This window comes from Carcharhinus amblyrhynchos, chromosome 20 (genome assembly GCF_965287045.1).
Source record: "Carcharhinus amblyrhynchos chromosome 20, sCarAmb.v2.hapA, whole genome shotgun sequence".
In the NCBI taxonomy this organism is placed as follows: Eukaryota; Metazoa; Chordata; class Chondrichthyes; order Carcharhiniformes; family Carcharhinidae; genus Carcharhinus; species Carcharhinus amblyrhynchos.
In genome coordinates this window covers 707,889-735,606 of record NC_137343.1, presented here as the reverse complement: position 1 = coordinate 735,606, position 27,718 = coordinate 707,889, and the positions used below count along the sequence as shown (strand labels likewise).

Sequence of the window (27,718 nt, the reverse complement as noted above, 5' to 3'; positions counted from 1 at the left end):
CGCAAATCAATGGGAGACGTTGAAAGGTGAAGTTCTGCCGACACAGCGTAGACAAAGATATTGCCAGTTCTGGAGCCCCTGGTTACCCAGAAGCAAACAGACTGAGATAAAGCAAAAAAAGAAAGCCCTGACCTTCACAGAAAGCTTCATACTGTAGAAAGCGTAGAGGAGTTTAGAAAGAACAGGGGTGAGGTAAAAAGGGAAATCAGGAAACCAGAGAGAAGTTACAAAATATATTGCCAGGTAAATCAAAGAAAATCTGAAATATGTTTTACCAACACATTAAAAGCAAGAGAATAACTAAGGGAAGGGTAGGACTTATCAGAGATGTACATGGTAACATGTATAGATGAAGAAAATGTGGGCAGGATTCTGTGTTTTCACTGAGGAGAGGGCAGTGCAGAATTCTAGTTAAAGAGGCGTTGGGCCAAAGGGCCTGTTTCCCATACTGGGTTGTTCTTAGGAGGGCTGTGTAATATTGGATACAATAAACATAGTGAGATGCTGCCAAACTTACTGAATGTTTCCAGCATTTTCCGGTTTTTACTTCAGATTTTCAGCCTCTGCTTTTGTTAATGTTGAATTGCATTGAATGATATTGGGGGGAATTAACTGAATATTTTTGTGTTAGGGGAATCTGGCACTGGAATGGGTCGTGATGAGTACATCGGCCATGTGGCTAAAGACATTGAAAGCAAACTTCCAGCGCTGTTTGATCTTGACACTATCTATAAAAAATTTGCACTGCAAATTACACCAACGACAGTGGTCTTGCTGCAAGAACTCGAGCGTTTTAATCATCTGATTGACCGAATGTCGCGGTCCCTTTTGGAATTACAGAGGGTAGGTCTGCTGCTTCCAGCTCTGAGAATCCATTCATTCAAATCTAGAATAAGAACATAAGAACTAGGAGCAGGAGTCGGCCATCTGGCCCCTCAATCCTGCTCCGCCATTCAATAAGATCATGGCTGATCTTTTGATAGACTCAGCTCCACTTACCCGCCTGCTCACCATAACCCTTAATTCCTTTACAGTTCAAAAACTTATCTATCCTTGCCTTAAAAACATTCAATGAGGTAGCCTTAACTGGGCAGGGAATTCCACAGATTCACAACCCTTTGTGTGAAGAAGTTCCTCCTCAACTCAGTCCTAAATCTGCTTCCCCTTATTTTGAGGCTATGTCCCCTGGTTCTAGTTTCACCCAGTAAAAAGTCTGACAACACCAGGTTTTAGTCCAACCTATTTATTTGATAATATACTCACTAGCTTTCGGGGTTACCCCCTTCGTCAGGTGAATGGAGAGTTCTGGCCTCAGACAGAGCATATAAAGCACAGACAGTTTAGAGATTACTGATTAGAATGTGAATCCTTACACCTAACCTGCTGTTCAAGACCTGAAGTGGCTGATAATGTGAGTGGAAGGAGCACTGATCACAGTTTAAAGAGATGTGTATTGTCTCCAGACAGTACAGTAAGTGAGGTTTTGCAATCCCAGGCAAGTCATGGGGGTTACAGATAGTGCGACATGAACCCAAGATCCCTGTTGAGACCGTCCTCATGTGTGCGGAACTTGGCTATCAGTCTCTGCTCAGCGACTCTGCGCTGTCGTGTGTCGTGAAGGCCGCCTTGGAGAATGCTTACCCGAAGGTCAGAGGCTGAATGCCTGTGACCACTGAAGTGTTCGCCAACAGGAAGGGAACAGTCTTGCCTGGTGACTGTCGAGCGATGTTCATTCATCCGTTGTCGTAGCGTCTGCATGGTCTCCCCAATGTACCATGCTTCGGGACATCCTTTCTTGCAACGTATCAGGTAGACAATGTTGGCCGAGTTGCAAGAGTATTTACCATGTACCTGGTGGATGGTATTCTCACGTGTGATGATGGTATCCATGTCGATGATCCGGTATGTCTTGCAGAGGTTGCTGTGACAGGGTTGTGTGGTATTGTGGTCACTGTTCTCCTGAAGGCTGGGTAGTTTGCTGCGAACAATGGTCTGTTTGAGGTTGTGTGGTTGTCTGAAAGCAAGAAGTGGGGGTGTGGGGATAGCCCTGGCGAGATGTTCGTCTTCATCAATGATATGTTGAAGACTCCGGAGAAGATGTCGTAGCTTCTCCGCTCCGGGGAAGTACTGGACGACGAAGGGTACTCTGTCCACTGTGTCCCATGTTTGCCTTCTGAGGAGATCGGTGCGGTTTTTCGCTGTGGCGCATCGGAACTGCCGATCTATGAGTCGAGCACCATATCCTGTTCTTATGAGGGCATCTTTCAGGGTCTGGAGGTGTCTGTCACGATCCTCCTCATCTGAGCAAATCCTGTGTATACGGAGGGCTTGTCCATAGGGAATGGCTTCTTTAACATGTTTAGGGTGGAAACTGGAGAAGTGGAGCATTGTGAGATTGTCTGTGGGCTTGCGGTACAGTGAGATGCTGAGGTGACCGTCCTTAATGGAGATGCGTGTGTCCAAGAATGCAACTGATTCTGGGGAATAGTCCATGGTGAGTCTGATGGTGGGGTGGAATTTTTCTATAACACAGACTACGCTGAGAGACTTTGCCGTCGCACCTCTCTCACACTTCTAAACCACCTCATACACCAGCTTTACAGCAAACGCCACACCCTGGAAACTAAAATGGAATACATTTTCTCAACTTGTGCTCAGGATGCAGACCAACTGCGAAACTCTGCCAAGCAGATGAGACAAAGAAACTACACCACCTACATGCACACCAAGAATAGGAAACTTGAGAAACTCGGCATCGCCGCCAGCAACAACCAAGCCTCCCCCGGCACCACAGTAGAAAACAGCACTACCGCAGGGAGGTCTATTGTCAACTTGTCGGACTACACACTTCAACCAGATGAAATCGAAGTTCTCAGCCGAGGGCTCAATTTCTGCCCCACCACCAAAATGGACCCCATCAGTCTCGCAGCGGACACAGAGGAATTCATCAGGCGAATGAGGCTGCGGGAGTTTTTCCACAAACCCCAAGAGGCCAGCAACGAACACAATGAGACAGTCGATGAACCAGAACAGCCGACAGAGAGATCCGCAGTGCAACAGCCTAAGAGGAAGGAATCCAATTGGACTCCTCCGGAAGGCCGCTGCCCTCGACTGGACTTGTATGCCCAAACCATCAGGAGGTGCGTTAACACCAGATTCATCAGCCGCACTCACAAGACAGCCCCGAACATCACCCAAGCACAACGCAACGCCATCCACGCTCTCAAGACAAACCGCAACATTGTCATCAAACCAGCAGACAAAGGAGGGGCCATCGTCATACTGAACAGAACGGATTACTGTAAAGAAGTGTACCGACAACTAAACAATGAGGAACACTACAGACAATTACCCACAGATCCGACCAAAGAACACACTCGTCAACTCAACAAGCTGATCAAGACCTTTGATCCGGACCTTCAGAGTACCCTCCGTGCTCTCATTCCATGTACTCCCCGCATTGGAGATCTCTACTGCCTCCCAAAGATACACAAGGCAAACACACCTGGCCGTCCCATTGTATTGGGCAATGGGACTCTGTGTGAGAACCTCTCCGGCTACGTCGAGGGCATCCTGAAACCCATTGTACAAAGAACCCCCAGCTTTTGTCGCGACACTACGGACTTCCTACTGAAACTCAGCACACACGGAGCAGTTGAACCAGGGACACTCCTCGTCACAATGGATGTCTCAGCGCTCTACACCAACATCCCCCACAACGATGGCATTGCTGCGACTGCCTCAGTACTCAATGCTGACAACTGCCAGTTTCCAGATGCAATTTTACAACTCATCCGCTTTATCCTGGACCACAATGTCTTCACCTTCAACAACCAGTTTTTCATCCAGACACATGGAACAGCCATGGGGACCAAATTTGCACCTCAATATGCCAACATCTTCATGCACAGGTTCGAACAAGACTTCTTCACTGCACAGAATCTTCAACCGATGCTATACACTAGATACATCGATGACATTTTCTTCCTTTGGCCTCATGGTGAACAATCACTGAAACAACTATATGATGATATCAACAAATTCCACCCCACCATCAGACTCACCATGGACTATTCCCCAGAATCAGTTGCATTCTTGGACACACGCATCTCCATTAAGGACGGTCACCTCAGCACCTCACTGTACCGCAAGCCCACAGACAATCTCACAATGCTCCACTTCTCCAGTTTCCACCCTAAACATGTTAAAGAAGCCATTCCCTATGGACAAGCCCTCCGTATACACAGGATTTGCTCAGATGAGGAGGATCGTGACAGACACCTCCAGACCCTGAAAGATGCCCTCATAAGAACAGGATATGGTGCTCGACTCATAGATCGGCAGTTCCGATGCGCCACAGCGAAAAACCGCACCGATCTCCTCAGAAGGCAAACACGGGACACAGTGGACAGAGTACCCTTCGTCGTCCAGTACTTCCCCGGAGCGGAGAAGCTACGACATCTTCTCCGGAGTCTTCAACATATCATTGATGAAGACGAACATCTCGCCAGGGCTATCCCCACACCCCCACTTCTTGCTTTCAGACAACCACACAACCTCAAACAGACCATTGTTCGCAGCAAACTACCCAGCCTTCAGGAGAACAGTGACCACAATACCACACAACCCTGTCACAGCAACCTCTGCAAGACATACCGGATCATCGACATGGATACCATCATCACACGTGAGAATACCATCCACCAGGTACATGGTACATACTCTTGCAACTCGGCCAACATTGTCTACCTGATACGTTGCAAGAAAGGATGTCCCGAAGCATGGTACATTGGGGAGACCATGCAGACGCTACGACAACGGATGAATGAACATCGCTCGACAGTCACCAGGCAAGACTGTTCCCTTCCTGTTGGCGAACACTTCAGTGGTCACGGGCATTCAGCCTCTGACCTTCGGGTAAGCATTCTCCAAGGCGGCCTTCACGACACACGACAGCGCAGAGTCGCTGAACAGAGACTGATAGCCAAGTTCCGCACACATGAGGACGGTCTCAACAGGGATCTTGGGTTCATGTCGCACTATCTGTAACCCCCATGACTTGCCTGGGTTTGCAAAACCTCACTTACTGTACTGTCTGGAGACAATACACACCTCTTTAAACTGTGATCAGTGCTCCTTCCACTCACATTATCAGCCACTTCAGGTCTTGAACAGCAGGTTAGGTGTAAGGATTCGCATTTTAATCAGTAATCTCTAAACTGTCTGTGCTTTATATGCTCTGTCTGAGGCCAGAACTCTCCATTCACCTGACGAAGGGGGTAACCCCGAAAGCTAGTGAGTATATTATCAAATAAATAGGTTGGACTAAAACCTGGTGTTGTCAGACTTTTTACTGTGTTTACGCCAGTCCAACGCCGGCATACCCACATCATGTCTAGTTTCACCCACCAGTGGAAACAACTTCCCTGCTTCTATCTTATCGATTCCCTTCATAATCTTATATGTTTCTATAAGATCTCCCCTCATTCTTCTGAATTTCAATGAGTATAGCCCCAGTCTACTCAGTCTCTCCTCATAAGCCAACCCTCTCAACTCCGGAATCAGCCTAGTGAATCTCCTCTGCACCCCCTCCAGTGCCAGTAGATCCTTTCTCAAGTAAGGAGACCAAAACTGTACACAGTACTCCAGATGTGGCCTCACTAGCACCTTATACAGCTGCAATATAATCTTGCTGTTTTTAAACTCCATCCTTCTGGCAAATGAAGGACAGAATTCCATTTGCCTTCTGAATTACCTGCTGCACCTGCAAACCAACTCCTTGAAATTCCTGCACAAGGACACCCAGGTCCCTCTGCACAGCAGCATGCTGCAATTTTTTTACCATTTAAATAATAGTCCATTTTGCTGTTATTCCTACCAGAATGAATGACCTCACATTTATATCGGATGACTTTATATTTATGTGCCAGTGACAGCAGTGAAAGTTTGCAGCTTTGATCTAATATTTTACTCTAACCATGGGTTTGCCACAGAGTCATAGAGCCATTCAACACAGAAAAGACCCTTTGGCCCATCGAGTCTCTACCAATATCAACTAACACTAAAGTTACGCTAATCCCATTTTCCAGCGCTAGTCCCAGATCCTTGAATGTTAGGATATTTCAAGTGCTCATCCAAATATTCTTTTAAAGGTTATGAGGTTTCTGGCCTCCACTACCTCCTCAGGCAGCGCACTCCAAATTCCCACCACCGTCTGAGTGATTTTATTTCTCCATTCCCCTCTGAATCTCCTGCCCCTCACCCTAAAATGCTGCCCCCTCGTGACTGACCCCTCAACCAAAGGGAACAGCTGCCCCCTACTCCCCAGTCCATGCCCTTCATAATCTCACACCTCAATCATGTCCCCCCTCAGCCTTCTCTGCTCTAGAGAAAACAATCAAAACCTATCCAGTCTCTCCTTACAGCTCAAACGCTCAATCCCAGGCAACATCCTGGTGAACCTCCTCTGTAACCCTTCTATGCTATTTCATCCTTTCTTTAATGAGGTGACCAGAACTGAACATAGTACTCCTAACCAGTGCTATGTACAGCTCCAACACTACCTCCTTGCTCCTATATTCAATACCATGACTGGTAAAAGCATTTTCCTTCTTAACTACTCTATTCACCTACTCTGCCATGGACAGGAGATTTTTACTCCATTTACAGACAGCACATAGTACTTCGTTCAATCCATCCTGTGTATGGTAACTCTGAAAACTACCATCCTGCTGAATCTCCTCTGTATCCTTCTCGTCTCATTTTCTTCTCCATATCCATTGAGATTTTTGTTCTGAATTTTTAGCCGTCTCTCACTGTTTCAGGTTGGTATTTTGCAGAAACTGATTCTTTTTCATGTGGGATTAATTTTCTGCCGTGAGTTACTAACTCACTGGCCAATCACACCAGCTCTCATATTTCACTGTGTCCAAACTTCCCTGCCAGATTTCTTCTTCACTTTCTTATCCCAGATCGCGCTAGGTGGATAATCCTGTTATCAAATAGCACATTTCATTCCCAATCTTCTCCCAATGAAATTAACAGAGATTGGATCCACTTGAACTGAGTGAAATGGCACCTCCACTAATGGAGGGAGAGTTCGGGATGATTCACTGGCTGAGATTATTTTATAGGTAGTGGGGAGGAGAACTGTTTATACCTGAGGGGGATTTAAAAGACTGGATTTGACCCTTGTGTGAGGTATGTAGAATTCTGCTTTACACATTCCTGTTAATTCTCTCTTCTCCAATTAGCATTTTGGAGCTGCAGCCTGGGGCTGGGTCTTTCTTTCTACTGCTGTTTATTACTAGAGGAAATATTTCTAGAGAACTGACATCAAGCCACATTGAAAGGAAAAAGGCAGTCTGTTAAATTGGCTACAACCCTAAGAGGTAAACAAAATATTTATAAACGTGTGCCCATGTTAGATTTCACTGCCAAACTATCAAACATTCTTTCTCAGAATGTCTGATGTTTTTGTTTAGTGGACATGATGGTGGCAATAATCTTCCAGACCAGCATTAACCCAACTCCAGCAACCCAAAACCATTCAGTGCACAACATCAAACTGTCACGCAGCAAAGCAAGAGTTACAATCACCAGGTGTCAGCCTGAACAAAGTAGAATTGACCTGTGGACTGTAGATGAGATGTTAATATTGTTGGATACTGAATTGATGCTGGAATGTTGCAGGCTTTGGCTGGTGAAGTGGGAATGAGCAGTGAGCTGGATGAGGTGGCACGAGCTCTCTTCAATGGTCACATTCCTGCAATCTGGAGAAGACTCGCTCCTGATACCCTCAAATCACTGGGAAACTGGATGATCCACTTCAAGAGGAGATTTGACCAGTACATTGCATGGGTTAGTGTCAAAATAAATCTCAGGGAGATTTCTTTACAATGTTTAACTAATCAGGGCGGTCCTGTGGCACTGCTGTCTTATAGTGCCAGGGACTCCGATCCGATTCCCAGCTTGGGTCACTGTTGGTATGGAGTTTGCACGTTCTCCCTATGGCTATGTGGGTTTCTTCTGGGTGCTCCAGTTTCCTTCCACAATCAGAAAGACATGCTGGGTTAGAGTGCATTGGCCGTGCTAAATTCTCTCTCAGTGTACCCGAACAGGTGCCAGAGTGTGGCGACTAGGGGATTTTCACAGTAACTTGACTGCAGTGTTAATGTAAGCCTACTTGTTACTAATAAATAAACTTTACAATAACTGAAGCCATTGAAATGAGTTATTCTGCACTTCATTCAGCAAGTGTGCAACTGGGATATTATCATTGAAGTCAGGAGCTGCTTTTCCCAACCAATACCTTTTTTGTTACAAAGATTAGGAAAATGAGCAAGTCCTAAAGCTACTTCACCATGGAGCTCTCCACTGGCTCATCAGATTTTTGAAATGTGGCCCAGGGTGGAGTCGAGGCCATACCAGTAACAGGCTCGACCCTACCCCCGTCCCACATACCCCCACCAGCCAGGGCCTTGGCTCAGAGCGGATAGTTCAGATCCACCCTCTGCCTCGGCTATTTTTTTGTTGCCCGGGGAATCCAGACCCAGAGATGCCTCCAGAAGCAGGGCCAGAGTCTTCTCAGAGGGGATAGTCTGTAACGAACAGGAGGAAGCTCAAAGCTTTTTCTTCAGCACACGACAGTGTGAGTGCAACAGTGAGAAGCTGTGAGCTGTGGCCAAGTCTGTAGCTGCTCTTCCTACACTAAGTTAAAGTTCAACAGGTTTATTTGGTAGCAAAAGCCTCTAGCTTTTGGAGCACTGCCTCTTCATCAGGTGAGTGGGAGTTCAGTTCACAGACAGGGCATTTAAAGACACAAACTCAATTTACAAAATAATGGTTGGAATGTGAGTCTTTACAGCTAATCAGGTCTTAAAAGTACAGACAATGTGAGTGGAGAGAGGGTTAAGCACAGGTTAAAGAAATGTGTATTGTCTCCAAACAGGACAGTTAGTGAGATTTTACAAGCCCAGGCAAGTCATGGGGGTTACAGATAGTGCGACATGAACCCAAGATCCCGGTTGAGGCCGTCCTCATGTGTGCGGAACTTGGCTATCAGTCTCTGCTCAGTGACTCAGCGCTGTCGTGTGTCATGAAGGCAGCCTTGGAGAACGCTTACCTGAAGGTCAGGGGCCGAGTGCCCGTGACAGCTGAAGTGTTCCCCATCAGGAAGGGAACAGTCTTGCCTGGTGATTGTTGAACGATGTTCATTCATCCGTTGTTGTAGAGTCTGCATGGTCTCCCCAATGTACCATGCCTCGGGACATCCTTTCCTGCAGCGTATCAGGTAGACAATGTTGGCTGAGTTGCAAGAGTATGTACCCTGTACCTGGTGGATGCTGTTCTCATGTGAGATAATGGCATCCATGTTGATGCAGGGTTGTGTGGTGTTGTGGTCACTGTTCACCTGAAGGCTGAGTTGTTTGCTGCGGACAATGGTCTGTTTGAGGTTGTGCAGTTGTTTGAAGGCAAGAAGTGGGGGTGTGGGGATGGCCCTGGCGAGATGTTCGTCTTCATCAATGACATGTTGAAGACTCTGGAGAAGATGTCGTAGCTTCTACGCTCTAGGTAAGTACTGGACGACGAAGGGTACTCTGTCCACTGTGTCCTGTGTTTGTCTTCTGAGGAGGTCGGTGCGGTTTTTCGCTGTGGCGCATTGGGACTGTCAATCTATGAGTTGAGCGCCATATCCTGTTCTTATGAGGACATCTTTCAGTGTCTGGAGGTGTCTTTTGCGATCATCCTCATCTGAGCAGATCCTGTGTATACGGAGGGCTTGTCCATAGGGAATGGCTTCTTTAATGTGTTTAGGGTGGAAGCTGGAGAAGTGGAGCATCATGAGGTTAACTGTGGGCTTGCGGTACAGTGAGGTGCTGAGGTGACCGTCCTTGATGGAGATGCGTGTGTCCAAGAATGCAACTGATTGCAGAGAGTAGTCCATGGTGAGTCTGATGGTGGGATGGAACTTGTTGATATCATCATATCGTTGTTTCAGTGATTGTTCACCATGAGGCCAAAGGAAGAAAATGTCATCGACGTATTTAGTGTATAGCATCAGTTGAAGGTCCTGTGCGGTGAAGAAGTTTTGTTCGAACCTGTGCATGAAGATGTTGGCATATTGAGGTGCGAATTTGGTCCCCATGGCTGTTCCGTGTGTCTGGATGAAGAACTGGTTGTTGAACATGAAGACATTGTGGTCCAAGATAAAGTGGATGAGTTGTAAAATTGTATCTGGAAATTGTTAGTTGTCAGCATTGAGTACTGAGGCAGTTGCAGCAATGCCATCGTTGTGGGGGATGTTGGTGTAGAGCGCTGAGACATCCATTGTGACGAGGAGTGTCCCTGGTTCAACTGCTCCATGTGTGCTGAGTTTCTGTAGGAAGTCTGTAGTGTAGCGACAAAAGCTGGGAGTTCTTTGTACAATGGGTTTCAGGATGCCCTCGATGTAGCCGGAGAGGTTCTTGCACAGGGTCCCATTGCCCAATACGATGGAATGGCCGGGTATGTTTGCTTTGTGTATCTTTGGGAGGCAGTAGAGATCTCCAACACGGAGAGTATGTGGGATGAGAGCACAGAGGGGGCTCTGAATGTCCGGATCAATGACGTTGATCAGTCTGAGTTGACGGGTGTGTTCTTTGGTCGGATCTGCGGATAACTGTCTGTGGTGTTCCTCATTGTTCAGTTGTCGGTACATTTCTTTGCAGTAATCCGTTCTGTTCAGTATGATGATGGCCCTCCTGGATTGATGACAATATTGCAGTTGCTCTTGAGAGCAGGGTTGGGGGTTCCAGGAATGGGGGTTCTGTCCTGTCTAGAGACAATACACATCTCTTTAACCTGTGCTTAACGCTCTCTCCACTCACATTGTCTGTACCTTTAAGACTTGATTACCTGTAAAGACTCATATTCCAACCATTATTTTGTAAGTTGAGTTTGTCTCTTTATATGCCCTGTTTGTGAACACAACTCCCACTCACCTGACGAAGGAGCAGTGTTCCAAAAGCTAGTGGCTTTTCCTACCAAATAAACCTGTTGGACTTTAAGCTGGTGTTGTGAGACTTCTTACTGTGATTACCCCAGTCCAACGCTGGCATCTCCACATCATGGCTCTCTTCCTGCCAGGGCCTGCATGTTTGACTGGGGATCTTAATTGGCTGAGTGTGCTTTATAATCACAGCTCATTCTAAACAGGTCCCTGTGCAGCACTGGGATTCGGGTTGAGGCGGGGCTGAAAGTCTCTTTCTGCCTGTGCCAACAAGAAGCACAGGTCTGATATAAAAAAAATCCCAAAGCACTGAACACAAGCATTATTAGAAAACATTTGGTATCAAAGGAAGTATCCACGTGGGCAACTGAAAAATCGATCAGAGTTGAGGGGGGGGAGGTTCCAGAGTGGGGGTGTTCCAGGGGCAGGGGGTGTTCCCGGAGTGGGGGTGTTCCCGGAGTGGGGGTGTTCCCGGAGTGGGGGTGTTCCAGGGGCAGAGGGTGTTCCAGGGGCAGGGGGTGTTCCCCGGAGTGGGGGTGTTCCGGGAGTGGGGGTGTTCCCGGAGTGGGGGTGTTCCAGGGGCAGGGGGTGTTCCCAGAGTGGGGGTGTTCCGGGAGTGGGGGTGTTCCCGGAGTGGGGGTGTTCCGGGAGTGGGGGTGTTCCCGGAGTGGGGGTGTTCCCGGAGTGGGGGTGTTCCGGGAGTGGGGGTGTTCCGGGAGTGGGGGTGTTCCCGGGGCAGGGGGTGTTCCCGGGGCAGGGGGTGTTCTCGGGGCAGGGGGTGTTCCCGGAGTGGGGGTGTTCCCGGAGTGGGGGTGTTCCGGGAGTGGGGGTGTTCCGGGAGTGGGGGTGTTCCCGGAGTGGGGGTGTTCCGGGAGTGGGGGTGTTCCAGGGGCAGGGGGTGTTCCCGGGGCAGGGGGTGTTCCCGGAGTGGGGGTGTTCCCGGAGTGGGGGTGTTCCGGGAGTGGGGGTGTTCCGGGAGTGGGGGTGTTCCAGGGGCAGGGGGTGTTCCAGGGGCAGGGGGTGTTCGGGAGTGGGGGTGTTCCGGGAGTGGGGGTGTTCCGGGAGTGGGGGTGTTCCGGGAGTGGGGGTGTTCCCGGAGTGGGGGTGTTCCGGGAGTGGGGGTGTTCTCGGGGCAGGGGGTGTTCCCGGAGTGGGGGTGTTCCCGGAGTGGGGGTGTTCCGGGAGTGGGGGTGTTCTCGGGGCAGGGGGTGTTCCGGGAGTGGGGGTGTTCTGGGAGTGGGGGTGTTCCGGGAGTGGGGGTGTTCCAGGAGTGGGGGTGTTCCGGGAGTGGGGGTGTTCTCGGGGCAGGGGGTGTTCCGGGAGTGGGGGTGTTCCCGGAGTGGGGGTGTTCCGGGAGTGGGGGTGTTCCAGGGGCAGGGGGTGTTCCAGGGGCAGGGGGTGTTCCCGGAGTGGGGGTATTCCAGGGGTGGGGGGGCTCCAGGAGTGGGGGGGGGGGGGTGGGGGTGGGGTTCCAAGAGCGGAGGGGGTTCTAGGGTTGGGGGACAGGGGTGTGTTCCAGGGCCGGGGGGTTTTCCAGGGCGAGGATTTCAGTGAGGATTTGAAAAGAGGTGAATGAGGAAATGAGGCAGTTCCCGAGCACAGAGCCTGGGCAGATGGTACAGCCGCCAGTGTTACAGCAATGGAAATTTATACTCGACAGGCTGCAATGGAGGAGTACAGGCTGTGTTCCTGAACTGGGGATAGCTACAGAACATCAGCCCTGGAGGAATGGAGAAAGTAAAGATGGGAATTGAGGCATGTTGAGGCTGGGAGCCAGTGTATAGAGAAATGGGTGAACTGAAGGGACTGGTTACCCTGGGAACTGGTTACCGTGGGAACTAGCCATTTATCATTTTTCTTGTGTGATTTTCTGACAGGTTGATGAGAGTGAGCCAAATGTGATGTGGTTATCTGGATTACACATCCCTGAATCATACCTCACTGCTCTCGTTCAGGCAACATGCCGGAAGAATGGCTGGCCTCTCGACCGATCCACACTTTACACACAGGTCACCAAATACCAAACTGCTGATGATGTTATGGAGCGACCCGGCCAAGGTGAGAATCAGACTTCATTCTTTGAGCTTTAATTTAAGAAAGGCAGCAAATTACGTGCTTGTGTTGAAGAGAATGTCTGCAAATTGTTAAACACTTCATGAACTGCTCAGTACTTTCCAGATAGTCTGGAATGAACAAATTTGTGGATTTATTTATGAGAATTCACAAGTTTAGTAGCAATGTGGCATTGTAGCCTATTTACATCAGAGAGATCAAACCTACATTTATAAACTGCTATGTTTTGATTTGATTTATTATTGTCACTATATTAGCATACAAAGTATTATTTCTTGTGTGCTATAGAGACAAAGCATACCATTCATAGAGAAGGAAAGGAGAGAGTGCAGAATATGGTGTTCCAGTCATAGATAGGAGTGTAGACAAAGATCAACTTAATGAGAGGCAGGTCCATTCAGAAACAGGGAAGAAGCTGTTCTTGAGTCAGTTGGTACGTGACCTCAGACTTTTGTATCTTTTTCCCGAAGGAAGAAGGTGGAAGGGAGAATGTCCGGGGTGAGTGGGGTCCTTAATTATGCTGGCTGCTTATCCCAAGGTAGCGGGAAGTGTAGACAGAGTCAACGTATGGGAGGCTGGTTTTCTGGGGCAGCAGGAAGTGTAGACAGAGTCATGTTCTCTGAATTCTTCATTCAGTTTGATTGTGAAATTTTGGCTAAACTGTTGCCTGTTCTTACTGGGCAGTGAGTAAAACATAGAACATAGAACATTACAGCGCAGAACAGGCCCTTCGGCCCATGATGTTGTGCCGACCAGTTAAAAAAAAAACAATGACCCACTAATCTAAACCAATCCCTTTTCGTCCATAAACCTATCCACGGATCTCTTAAACGCCCCCAAACTAGGCGCATTTACAACCGCAGCAGGCAGGGCATTCCAATCCCTCACCACCCTCTGGGTAAAGAACCTACCCCTGACATCCGTCCTATAACTACCCCCCCTTAATTTAAAGCCATGCCCCCTCGTGCTAGCTTTCTCCATCCGAGGAAAAAGGCTATCACTATCCACCCTATCTAAACCTCTAATCATCTTATATGTTTCAAGGTCGCCATTACTGGTTTATATATGGAAGGAGCAGCATGGGATATTGAAGAAAGCTGTCTGATTAGAAGCAGACCAAAGGAGCTGGTGGTTGAACTCCCAGTTCTCAAGGTGATCCCCATTGAAGCTCATCGGCTTATTTATAAGGTCGCCATTGTCCCAGATGACCGTAGGCTGGTTTGGCTGGTGGGGATTTAACCTAAGGATCACAACACTGCAGGTGAGGGGTGAGGTTGAGAAGGTAGGACCTTCATGAGTAACCTGAGCTGGTATGGGAATTGAACCCACACTGTTGGCATCGCTCTGCATCAGTAACCAGCTGTGCAACCAACTGAGCTAAACCAACCGACAGGACACAGGATTCCACCAATATCAGGGGCAGTTTATTGAAGTGACAAAGCCCATGGACCCAAGCGTTACCTGTGAAGGGTCAGCAAGCAGCTGAGTTTGTTTAATCCAGGAATCATTCCACGAGCTCTCCTCTGAATCATTCCCAAGCCCAAATATCGCCCGCAAGGTGTGGGGAGTAAAACTGGGCTTAGTACTCCAGTAATTAACCAGCCACTGTTTAATTGTGGAATGGTGTCCTTTGGCTTTTACTGAATGGTTGGATTGACAGTTTGTGTATCGAGGATAAATATAATTTGCTGTGTCAGTCTGCTCCAGGTGTTTTGCAGAGATTTGAATATAAGTTTATGAACCATATTCCTAACTCCACTGTTGCTGAAACCAGTGGACAGTAACAGGTTTACAATCAGCATTAATCTTCCTTCAAGATTATTCAGTTACTAACTACACTCCCTCAGTGAAGTTGTCTGGATGTTTCACAGCTTGTTAAGTCCTTTCAATGCTGTTCTTTCAGGTTGTTTTATTACTGGTTTATATATGGAAGGAGCAGCATGGGATATTGAAGAAAGCTGTCTGATTAGAAGCAGACCAAAGGAGCTGGTGGTTGAACTCCCAGTTCTCAAGGTGATCCCCATTGAAGCTCATCGGCTTAAACTCCAGGTATGTTACAGCTGACTGAAGATATGTAACAGGATCTAGAACATAGAACAATACAGCACAGTACACGCCCTTCAGCCCTCGATGTTGTGCTGAGCTATGTCTAAACCCAAGATCAGTCTATCCCACTCCCTATCATTCTGGTGTGCTCCATGTGCCTATCCAATAACTGCTTGAAAGTTTCTAAAGTGTCCGACTCCACTATCACAGCAGGCAGTCTATTCCACACCCCAACCACTCTCTGAGTGAAGAATCTACCTCGGACATCCCTCCTGTATCTCCCACCATGAACCTTATAGTTATGCCCCCTAGTAACGGCTACATCCACCTGAGGAAATAGTCTCTGCACGTCCACTCTATCTCTCCCCCTCATCATCTTATACCCTCTATTAAGTCGCCTCTCCTCTGCTCCAAAGAGAAAAGCCCCAGCTCCCTCAACCTCTCCTCATAAGACCTACCCTCCAAACCAAGCAGCATCCTGGTAAATTTCCTCTGCACTCTCTCCAATGCTTCCACATCCTTCTTATAGTGAGGTGACCAGAACTGAACACAATATTCCAAATGTGGTCTCACCAGTGTCCGGTATAGTTGCAGCATAACCCCATGGCTCTTAAACTCAAACCCCCTGTTAATAAACGCTAACACACTATAAGCCTTCTTCACGGCTCTATCCACTTGAGTGGCAACCTTCAGAGATCTGTGGATATGAACCCCAAGATCTCTCTGTTCCTCCACATTCCTCAGAACCCTGCCGTTGACCCTGTGATCCACATTCAAATTTCTCCTACCAAAATAAATCACCTCACACTTATCAGGGTTAAACTTCATCTGCCACTTTTTGGCCCAGCTCTGCATCCTATCAATGTCTCTTTGCAGCCTGCAAGAGCCCTCCACCTCATCCACTATTCCACCAATCTTGGTGTAATCAGCAAATTTACTAACCCACCCTTCAGCTCCCTCCTTCTTCTTCTGACCTGATCAGTAAATGTACAAGCAAGAAATTGTCCTCAGGTGTAGTCACACACACAGTCGTCACAAATCACAAACCTGACTTCTGGAGAGAGGACATCCTTCATTGAGGTGGGTGGGGCGGGGGGGGTGGATGGTGAGAGCGGTGCTGATGATATGGATTATAACTTTAGCCCCAATGGGGACCATCCCAGATTGAGACCCTCCCTCACAGCAGTCACTTCACAAAGGCACTAATTATTTTGGGTCTGACAAAGTGAACTACGTTTCCTCCAAGGAAAACAACGATTAAGAGGTTATCTTTTCCCAGATAGCTGCTAAATAATGTACCAGCCAAGTTACACCCAGATATTATAAAATGGTAAAGTCGCCATAGCCCCAGATCATCATGGGCTGCTCTCCCCTTTGAGAGGGCGAGCTGACTGTGATGATTTATCCTGAGGGTCACCGCACCTCAGGCCAGGAGCAAGGTTGAGCCTTCGTGAATAACCTCAGCCAGTACAGGAATTGAACCCCTGCTGTTGGCATTACTCTGCATCACTAACCAGCTGTCCAGCCCACTGAACTAAACCGAGTACAGGCCACTGGGCCCAGACGTTTTAAGAGTCCAGGTGTTCTGTTAAAAAAATGGTACCTTTCCACTTTCAGAAAATAGACCAGAAGTGGGTTCTTAAACTTGAATGGAGGTGACTCAAAGAAACATTTGTACTTTATACTTTATTTGCAAGTTTACTATAGAACTATTTAACATGCAAAACACTTTAAGGTGGATAAGTACATCAAAAGATATATGCCACAAAAGGTTAAGAAAACATCTTAGCTGTAATAGAGAATCCTAATAAGAACATAAGAAATAGGAGCAGGAGTAGGCCATCTAGCCCTTCGAGCCTGCCCCGCCATTCAGTAAGATCATGGCTGATCTGAAGTGGCTCAGTTCCACTTTCCCGCCTTCTCCCCATAACCCTTAATCCCCTTGCCTACCAAAAACCTATCTACCCGCGTCTTAAATATATTTAGTGAGGTAGCCTCCACCACTTCAACGGGCAGAGAATTCCAGAGATTCACCACCCTTTGAGTGAAGAAGTTCCTCCTCAACTCTGTTCTAAACTGCACCCCCCTTATCTTGAGGCTGTGCCCTCTAGTCCTGCTGTCCTTTCTGAGTGGGAAGAATCTCTCTACCTCTACCCTATCCATCCCATTCATCATCTTATATGTCTCAATGAGATCCCCCCTCATCCTTCTAAACTCTAACGAGTACAAGCCCAGTCTATTCAGCCTCTCTTCATAGCTCAACCCCCTCAACTCCGGTATCAGCCTAGTGAACCTCCTCTGCACTCCCTCCAAGGCCAAAATATCCTTGCGTCAGTGCGGCGACCAAAACTGCACACAGTACTCCAGCTGCGGCCTCACCAGTGCCCTATACAGCTGCAGCAAGACCTCCCTACTTTTATATTCAACCCCCCTCGCTATGAAGGCCAGCATCCCATTTGCCTTCCTGACCACCTGCTGCACCTGTCGGCTGGGTTTTTGCGACTCATGCACAAGGACCCCCAGGTCCCTCTGCACTGTAGCATGCTGCAGCTTTTCACCCTGTAAGTAGTAGTCCTTCCTACTATTATTCCTACCAAAGTGGATAATGAAAGGCTTTAACTGATGTTAGCTGTAACGTTATATTTTAAAGACACCCATCAATATTCATATTAATGTTAGCTGTATACCTAAGTCAGTGTTGGGCAGCTGGATATAAAAGCTGTCTGCTTGAAAATATCCAACCTTTGACAAACGAAGAGATACTGAGTGAGTTCTCTGCCCCTTTCTGCAATAGTTCCGGTTTTCTGAAACTGGAATGTTTATGCCCTTTGAAAGCAGATTATCTCACCTTTAGCAAGTGGGGGCTGTTGCCGCCTTTGATTAAACATTTACATATGTCGCTATTATTTTATGTTCAAATGGTTCTATACCTTACACTGTGAGCTTTATAATTGGTCATCATAAACTTCTAACATAAACTTGATATTGCTCCTGTTTTCTTCCCGTTATTTCTTCTTTTTTTAAGTGGTTTTAAGCTTTTAGTAGAGAAATAGGGACTTCTGTAGTCTGTTTCGAATTTGCAGTGAAGATATGTTCCTATGATCATGTCCAATCCTAGTTTGCTGAGCTCAGTTTTAGGAATGCGCTTCTAACAGATAAGGAGAAATGGGTATCTGGCTAAACCATCATAATAGTCATAGAGGTTTACAGCATGGAAACAGGCCCTTCAGCCCAACTTGTCCATGCCATCTGTTTTTTAAAGCCCTAAGTTAGCTCCAATTGCCTGCATTTGGCTCATATCCCTCTATACCCATCGTACCCATGTAACTGTCTAAATGCTTTTTAAAAGACGAAATTATACCCGCCTCTATTACTACCTCTGGCAGCTTGTTCCAGACACGCACCACCCTCTGTGTAAAAAAATTGCCCCTCCGGACCTTTTTGTATCTCCCCCCTTTCACCTTAAATCTGTACCCTCTAGTTTTAAACTCCCCTGTCTTTGGGAAAAGATATTGACTATCTAGTTGATCTGTGCCCCTCATTATTTAATAGACCTCAATAAGACCACCCCTAAGCCTCCTATGCTCCATAGGAAAAAAATCTCAGTCAATCCCAGGGTGGCACGGTAGCACAGTGGTTAGCACTGCTGCTTCACAGCTCCAGGGACCTGGGTTCAATTCCTGGTTTGGATCACTGTCTATGTGGAGTTTGCACATTCTCCTCTGTGTTGGTTTCCTCCGGGTGATCCAGTTTCCTCCCATAGTCCAAAGATGTGTGGGTTAGGTTGATTGGCCATACTAAAAATTGTCCTTAGTGTCCTGGGATGGGTAAGTTAGAGGGATTAATGGGTAGATATGGGAATAGGGCCTGGGTGGGATTGTGTTCAGTGCACACTCGATGGGCTGAACAGCCTCCTTCTGTACTGTAGGGTTTCTATGATTCTATCCATCCTCTCCTTTATAGCTCAAACTATCAAATCCCAGTAGCATCCTAGTAAATCTTTTCTGCACTCTTTCTAGTTTAATAATATCCTTTCTATAATAGGGTGAGCAGAATTGCACACAGTATTCCAAGTGTGGCCTTACCAATGTCTTGTGCAACTTCAACAAGACATCCCAACTCCTGTATTCAATGTTCTGACCAATGAAACAAAGCATACTGAATGCCTTCTTCACCACTCTGTCCACCTTCAAGGAGCTATGAACATGTACCCTTAGATCTCTTTGTTCTGTAACTCTCCCCAACGCCCTACCATTAACTGAGTAAGTCATGCCATGGTTTAATCTACCAAAATGCATCACCTTGCATTTATTTAAATGAAACTCCATCTGCCATTCATCAGCCTGCTGGTCCAATTGATCAAGATCCCACTGCAGTTGGAGATAACTTTCTTCACTGTCCACTATGCCACCAACCTTGGTGTCATCTGCAAACTTACCATGCCTACTAAATTCTCATCCAAATCATTAATATAAATGACAAATAACAGTGGACCCAGCACTGATCCCTGAGGCACACCGCTGGTTACAGGCCTCCAGTTTGAAAAACAACTCTCTACAGCCACTCTCTGGCTTCTGTCAAGAAGCCAATTTTGTATCCATTTAGATACCTCACCCTGCATCCCATGAGATTTAACTTTATGCAACAACCTATCATGCAGTACCTTGTCAAAGGCCTTGCTAAAGTCCATGTAGACGACATCAACTGCACTGCCATCATCTACCTTCTTGGCTACCCCTTCAAAAAACTCAATCAAATTTGTGAGACATGATTTTCCACCAACAAAGCCATGCTGACTGTCCCTAATCAGTACTTGCCTCTCTAAATGCCTGTAGATCCTGTCTCTCAAAATACCTTCCAACAACTTACCCACTGCTTTTCCCTGCAGCCCTTTTTAAACAAAGACACAAGATTTGCCACTCTCCAATCTTCAGGCATCTCACCTGTGACAATCGGTGATTCAAATATCTTGGTTAGGGGACCGGCAATTTCCTCTCCAGCTTCCCACAGTGCCCTGGGATACATTTCATCAGGTCCCGGGGATTTATCTACCCTGGTGCACTTTAAGACTTCCAGCATCTCCTTCTCTGTAATATGTACGCTCCTCAAGATATCAATATTTATTTCCCCAAGTTCCCTAACATCCATACTTTTCTCAACAGTAAATACTAATAAGAAATATTCATTTAGGATCTCACTCATCTCTTGTGGATCTGCACATAGATGACCTTGTTAATCCTTAAGAGGCCGTACTCTCTCCCGTGTTACTTTTTTGTGTTTTATGTGTTTGTAGAAGCTCTTTGGATTCTCCTTTGCCTTATCTGCCAAAACAATCTCCTGTCCCCTTTTTGCTCTCCTGATTTCTCTTTTAACTCTACTTCTACACTCCCTATATTCCTCAGGGATCCACTTAATCCCAGGGTTCCCTACTTCGACCAGCCTTGCCCTTCACTCTAACAGGAATGTGTTTACCCTGAACCGTGATTAACACACTTTTGAAAGTCTCCCACTTACCAGGTGTCCCTTTACCTTCCCACAGACTCCCCCAATTAATTGTTGAAAGTTCTTGCCTGATACCATCAAAATTGGCTTTGCCCCAATTTAGAATTTTAACTTTTGGGACAGATCTTTCGTTCTCTATTGCTATCTTAAAACCAATAGAATTATGGTCACTGGTCCCAAAGTGATCCCTCACTAACACTTCTGTCACCTGCCCTTCCTTATTTCCCAAGAGGTCACGTTTTGCTCCCTCTCTAGGGCCATCCACATACTGAATGAGAAATTCCTCCTGAATACACTCAACAAATTTCTCTCCATGAATTTGCCTTATTCACACGGAGGAATAAGTAATTAAAAGCTATAATTTACCTGCTCTAACAATCCTTTGAAAGCTTTAAGAGTAATTAAGACCCTAGTGATATTTATCTGTGGTCCACACGAGGTCTGTCAAGACAATGCTGCCCTTGTGTGAAGGCTTCTGGGAAAAGATGGCTGTCTATGAATCTGTGCCCTCTTCCTCAATTCTACAGCGCAAGGTCCTAACACTATCTGAATTCTATTATTTATGTATTTTCTTCACATTGTGGATGGTGGAGCCAAAAGAGAAAATGCTGGAAAATCTCAACAGATCTGGCAGCAGGTATAGGAGATGAGAGAGCTGATGTTTCAAGTCCAGATGATCCTTTGTCAAAGCAAAATAGTGGAGGGTGGAGGATGGCCTGACCTGGAAGCTGGGCTGGGGGCTGGGAGAGGGAGGATCATAAGGGGAGGCATCCCTGGAAGGATCATCCTGGGGAACTGGCATCCATCGATCTGCTTGGGAACTGCTCAGAATTCTAAAATGAGCAACAACATCTTACATTTCTGTAGCTCTTTTCATGTGAAACATCCCAGGTTGCTGCACAGACATCTAAGGAAATAAAGGACAGGCTACCAGTAGTGTGTTTGAAAGAAGTCAGTTTTGAGGACGGAGAAAGATGTGCCTTCCCATCAGTGTGGATTTCTCTCTGCTGTTTGAAACTTTAGTTTTGAAAAGTTTTAGATTAATTGTTTATCTCAACTTAGTATTAAAACCGCTTTTAAAATGTTAACAATCCTTTGTGATCATTTCTAAAAATGACTGTAAACTCTCCTTGTTGTAATTTTCATCTCCACAGAACACATTACGAACTCCGGTATACACAACATCAATGCGGCGAAATGCAATGGGAGTTGGCCTGGTGTTTGAAGCTGATCTCTTCAGCACCAAACACGCTTCTCACTGGGTGCTGCAGGGGGTCTGCCTGACACTCAACTCAGACTAAAGAACCTGCTTCAAGTTTTAGCAACAATGACCATTTACAGACTCCTCATTATTTGCTTTTCTTTTAACAATCTTGGTTCTCTTAACTCCTGAATGCTAATTTTTAAAAATTCTAATACAATGAGAGGATGTTAAGGGATAATTTAATGTGATTATATAAATAATCTGACTAGTAATCATCCTGTCCACAAACAAATGTAAGAATTAAAGTGCTGGGAATGATTAGATATTCCAATCAATTTCAGAGCGGGTCAGTAACCGTACCTGCCTAGTGTTCAGTTTATGGAATTTGGTTTTATTTTTATACCAAATAAATCCTATTTTCGTCTCTAAGTAAAAACTTTGTGTTATCCTTTGCATTGTTCCCAGATTATAGATGTGAGCTTTCCCATTCCCCAACTCATCACATGAATTTGCACAATGTTCAGCCCCATTCACAACTTCTCAGAAACTGAAGCAGTTCATGTCCAAATTCAGACGTGGGCAATGTCCAGGCTCAGGCTGACCAGTGGCTAGTAACATTTGCAGCATACTTGTGCCGAGGAAAGATCATTTCCAATAACGAGAATCTAACCATCTCCCCAGTGACAATCAATGGCATTACCATCACTAAATCCCCCACTATTGACATTGCGGTGGTTACCATTGACCAGAAATCAAATGTATTGATTAAATACTGTGACTACAATGAGGCCAGAAGCTGGGAGTGCTGTAGGAAGCAACTTTACATTTAATGTAAAAGCACTTAAAATGTTGTAAAATATTACAGGGATCTTCACAGCAGTTTTAGCAAACAGACTGTCACCCAGTCACAAAATAACAGGTGATCAAAACCTTGGTGAAACGATGGCTTAAAGGATCATCTTCGAGCAGGAAAAAGATAAGCAGTTTAGGGAATTCCAAAGCAGACTAGTCCAATTAAAAACAGATGCACAAAAGGCCAGAATTTGGGGTATTTTGGAGAGTTGTAGGGCTGGAGGAGATTACAGAGACAGAGAGGCATCTGAAAATATTAATAATAATTATTAAATTTGACTGAGTGGAGGACTGGTAGCAGAGAGGTGATCAGGAACGGGTGTGAGTTGGATGAGCTAAAGTTTTTTGCAAAAATACTGTAAATGTGAAAAAGCTGTAATAAAAACAGAATGCTGGGAATACTCAATAAGGCAGATAGTATTAGAGTGAACATGACATCTTTACAGGGAGATGTTTTATTAATCCAGGGCTCCCAGCTAATGCTGAGGGGACGGGTTTAAACCCCGCCATGTTGGAATTTAAATTCAATCCTAAATCTGAAATCATAAAGCTAGTTTCAGTGATGGTGACTGTGAAACTATCATCGATTATTGTAAAAATACATCTGATTCGCCAGTGTCCCTTAAGGGAAATCTGCTGTCCTTACCTGGTCTGACTTGTGTGTGACTCCAGCCACAGATCAATATGCTTGGTCCCAAATTCCCCAGAAAGCTGCACTGTTCAAAGGCAGTTAGAGATTGTTAACAAACTCTGGCCCAGCCCACATCCCAAAAAAAAAATGAAAAAAAACATTGGGATGCAGCTTCCCAGAATCCGCGCTAGGGAGGTGGCAGCTGTTTTCCCAAAAGCGCGGGGGGGGGGGGGGGGGGGGGCGGGCACTGGTTGGAGGGCCATGAATGCTGCTGCTCCAGACCTTAGCTTCACATCAGGGGAGCTGGCTGCTGAGGCATCACCCCCTCATTGTGGCTTTATTTAAATTGCCTACCTGACATAGAGTGGGCAATCAATTCACATCTGAACCTTTCCCAGCAGCAGAAATGGATTGGGGAACTGTCCGAACCTGGTTCCTCATTATTTACCTCCCTCTGCACATCAGCACCAGAAAATTTCAGCTTAACCTTTCAGATCAATAGTCTGACAATGAAAAAGCTGCTACTTGATTGGCTGAGGATTTTGAGCTCTTCTCAAATTTATTATTATACAAGATCGCTGTGTTTCCCAACTTCCATTTAACATCACATCATTTAACTTGAATTTCTTTTCCTATCATTATAGTATGTATTAATTCATATTTTCATAATTTGATCTGTCATTATCTAGGTTTCTGCACCCTTATTCCTCTTACCCAATGCTTTCTCTATCTCCCTCCAGCTTAACAAACATTCAGGGTGGATTTCTCCCAAAAAAATTCTAGGCGTCAGATTTGCAGCAAAACTGGAGTAATTCATACTGGTCTTTTCAGTGGGAGTTCAGAGGAGAATCTCCCATACACTGTGCACGGCAGAGGCCACCAGCTTGGGGATAGGACCTATTCCTGCTGGAAGCTGAAACCAGCGTGCTGAGCGAGCCACTGCACACATGCTGATCTGCCAGCCTCCCATTTGCACGCTCGGTTGCTAGCCAGCCCCGAGACCCCTGCAGTGCTACCCCCACGGCATAATCGTGGTTCCCCTCCGACCATTCCCAGGTCAGCCTCAGCCCACTCCCCCTTGTAGTGCATTCACCCCCTTCACTCATAATTGCTGGCTCCCTCTTGCCCCCATCGATCCCATTGTCCGAGTGGCAGTGGGATTTCCCACTCCCACCAGTCGCCTCCTCGGCCCCACTGCCATGTGCCCCACCCTTGGCACTGCCCAATGCCAAGATGTCCCCTGGGCATTGGCACTTTGCCCCTTGGGCAGTGCCAGAAGCACAATCCCCCCACTGCCCATCCCCTTGGGCAGGCCCCAATTGCCCCCCTTCACGCTAGTGGGATCGTCTTGCTAATTCCCCTAAAGTGGGGAGTGAGTTTGAACCTCTCTGGAGTGAAATACTCTGGCAGGGTGGAAGAGGCGACTGAGCCCCGAGACTTCAGTCCTGGGACCGCGAAGAGCGTTTAAATAATATCTGAAATCTCATTTAAATGCTAACCTCACCTCCCCAGCAATTTCAGACGCAGCTTGAAATCTGGCACTGGGAGATACAAGCAGGCATAAGCTCTCACGCGAATCCCACGCTTCGCCCACTGCAGGGTTCTCCCAGCCTGGCTCAGCAGAAAGGGAGAATCGTGGCCCCAATTTCTAAATGGGAATTGTAAACCCAGATCACTCTGAAAAGGAGAGAATCCCTAACCCTGCCCATGTCATCACCGGGTCTGGATGAAATCTCAACACTTACAAACTGATGTGTTCAGGCTACAGAGGGAATGATTATCAGAAACCAGTGAATCGGGTCATCAATAGTCATTTAATTGGTTACAAAATCAAACTTTGTATAAATGTAGTTATGACCTGAAGAAACCTGTAGAGATTTTCCTCTTGTGGTCAGGACACGGTACATACATGGAGACAGTGATTTACATGCTGCCTGTGAGGCTTTGTCAGGAGATTCACAACACACAATGTGACAGACAGTATATATTAGAGGTACAGTTAATCTGACCCTCAACTAGTAACATGATGTTGGAGTAAACGGTTTCATTTTTAGCTGCAAGTTGTGTGTGTTAGCATTGTTTATATCACGGTTTTCTCTTTTAGGGATTAAACCTGCTTAGTGCAACAGCAAGTGAACTGTGGCCTTACTTTTCTCAAACCACGAGTGCAATTAGATTACTAGTCGAAGCAAGCAGCGGATTATATATTTGGCCACCGTTTAACTACTCACAACTTGACGAAAAAGAAATGAAATTCAGAATGAGTCTGTGTGGGTTTTTGTCAGAGCTTGGCATTTGGATATCCCCTGTCGTTAAAAACAAAATTAAAAAAATGCTGCAAGTGAAGTTTTGTCTATATTTGTGCACAGAATATAAAAGCAACTAAGCCGCGGTAAAGCAGTCCTTTTACACAGTTCTGTCTGTCCCTGAATGCTTCCTAACCACCTTCCCATCATTAACCTGGTCAACAGCAAGTGTTTCCACCTCAGGCTGAGCTTGCGATGCTGTAATGTGTGGGATTCGGTGAGCAACACCGATGTGATGTGGTTTGTGCTGCTTGTCTCTGACCGGGCTCTGCTGTTCCACAGAGCCACGCTCGGAATTAATGGGCGGAATTAATAAAGGCCTCTCCTTCATCGAATGTGCCTCAGCAGACTCTCGAGCCTGTAGGAACGGTGTTGGGTCTGGCATTGCATCTAAAGGCTCAGATCGCAGCATGAGCTTCCTTCCATCAGTGCCAAGTCTGTAAACTTCTGCAAACTCAGTGTTTAACGGGGTCGAGAGAGACTTCTTCATTCTGCGCCTTGGGGTTTCTGGCATCTTGTCTTTGGGTGGTGATGGTTTGTAGTTGTTGGATGCTGAGCCTGTAGCAGATGAGGTGTCTGAAGCCCCAGTGACGGAGGACATTAGCTTCTTCTTGGTTGCGTGGAGCTGGGAGGTGAGGTACGCGATGGTGCTTGCTCTCTGTTCCAGCTCCGTGGACAGCATGCTGAGTTTGTGACTCTTCAATTTTAACTCCTCTAAATATTTCTTCTCTCGCTCCTTCATAGTGTTCTCCAGGACTAAGATCGCTGCATTCTTCTTCTCCAAATCTTTAATCAATTCATTATTTTCATCTTCTTTGGCTTTTAGCTGAGATTCAAGTTCTTCATATTTTTTCCTTAACTCCTCACTTCTTGACTCACCTGAAATAAAACAAATTCCAGAGAAATCAGATCAAGGCTTGTGGAGAATAATTATTTAGATAATTGTCAGGATTCTGAACCCAACTTATTTGGAACACTGTTGGAACTGCAGCGTGTTTCCAGCACATTCTTTTAACACTACATTGCCGTTTGCAGTTTAAGAAATGATTTAATGTATAAGAGACGGCCACATTCACCACTGCCAGCACTAACCCTGCCGTCAGCAGCAGTTTACAGATTCTGCAGTGTTTGGTTGAGGTTAGACTGCAGAGTGTGTAATTCCATCAAATGTTGGCATTTTGTCCACAAATCGCCCTCAGTTACACCTTGCAGTTTAGATTTGGCCGAGCCAGCTCCGAGTCAGGATTCACTGCGTTCGAGCTTCATCTCTTGGTCACAATGCTATAATCGATATTGCTGAACCCCCACCCAGAATCCCCTCCATCCCTTGTTTCACAAAGATTCTTGTCGATGCCAAATATGCGTTTAAAAATATTTTATCAGATTATCTGAAAGTCATACTGCACAGACACTTCCCTCGAATCAAACATTCCACCTAAACGACCCATTAACACCAGGAATTGTGTCGAATTTAATGAGGACTAAGGAACTGATAAAGAAAGGGGAGAAGAGAATGTGAATGTAAGCTAATGAGAAACATAACAACAGACTGTAAAAGCTTCAGAGAACAGAGAACACTAGAGCACAAACAGGCCCATCGGCCCGCAAGTTGCACCAATCATATCCATACCTACCAGGCCTATCTATAACTCCCAATCCCATTAAATCCCATATACTCATCCAGAAGTCTCTTAAAAGAGCCCAGCGCATTCGCCTCTACCACCGACAGCACTCATTCACCACCCTCCGAGTGAAAAACTCACCCCTAACATCTCCTCTGTACTTGCCCCCCAGCACCTTAAACCTGTGTCCTCTCGTAGCGACCATTTCAACCCTGGGAAATAGCCTCTGAGAATCCACCCTATCTATTCCTCTCAACATTTTATAAACCTCTATCAGGTCGCCTCTCAACCTTCGTCTCTCCAGGGAGAAGAGACCTAGCTCCCTCAACCTATCTTCATAAGGCATGCCTCCCAATCCAGGCAACATCCTTGTAAATATCCTCTGCACCCTCTCAATAGCTCCCACATCCTTCCTGTAGTGAGGCAACCAGAACTGCGTACAGTACTCCAAGTGGGGTCTGACAAGGGTCTTATAAAGTTGCAGCATTACCT

At 46.3% G+C, this 27,718-nt stretch overlaps 2 protein-coding genes across 4 annotated transcripts in view; one reads left to right on the top strand and one right to left on the bottom strand.

The window, feature by feature from the left end:
• dnah10 (dynein axonemal heavy chain 10) overlaps positions 1 to 22,371 on the top strand; it is a 337,567-nt gene extending 315,196 nt beyond the window's left edge. The window contains exons 75-79 of the mRNA XM_080207920.1: positions 632 to 843; positions 7,693 to 7,860; positions 12,868 to 13,048; positions 14,967 to 15,112; positions 21,766 to 22,371. Coding sequence (XP_080064046.1) covers positions 632 to 843; positions 7,693 to 7,860; positions 12,868 to 13,048; positions 14,967 to 15,112; positions 21,766 to 21,912 — 854 coding nt within the window. The 3' untranslated portion in view covers positions 21,913 to 22,371. The remainder of the gene's footprint in view (positions 1 to 631; positions 844 to 7,692; positions 7,861 to 12,867; positions 13,049 to 14,966; positions 15,113 to 21,765) is intronic.
• Positions 22,372 to 24,667: 2,296 nt separating this feature from the next.
• ccdc92 (coiled-coil domain containing 92) overlaps positions 24,668 to 27,718 on the bottom strand; it is a 49,227-nt gene continuing 46,176 nt past the window's right edge. For all 3 annotated transcript variants that reach the window (XM_080208634.1, XM_080208636.1, XM_080208637.1), the window contains exon 4: positions 24,668 to 26,483. In XM_080208634.1, the coding sequence (XP_080064760.1) occupies positions 25,705 to 26,483 (779 nt within the window). In that variant the 3' untranslated portion in view covers positions 24,668 to 25,704. The remainder of the gene's footprint in view (positions 26,484 to 27,718) is intronic.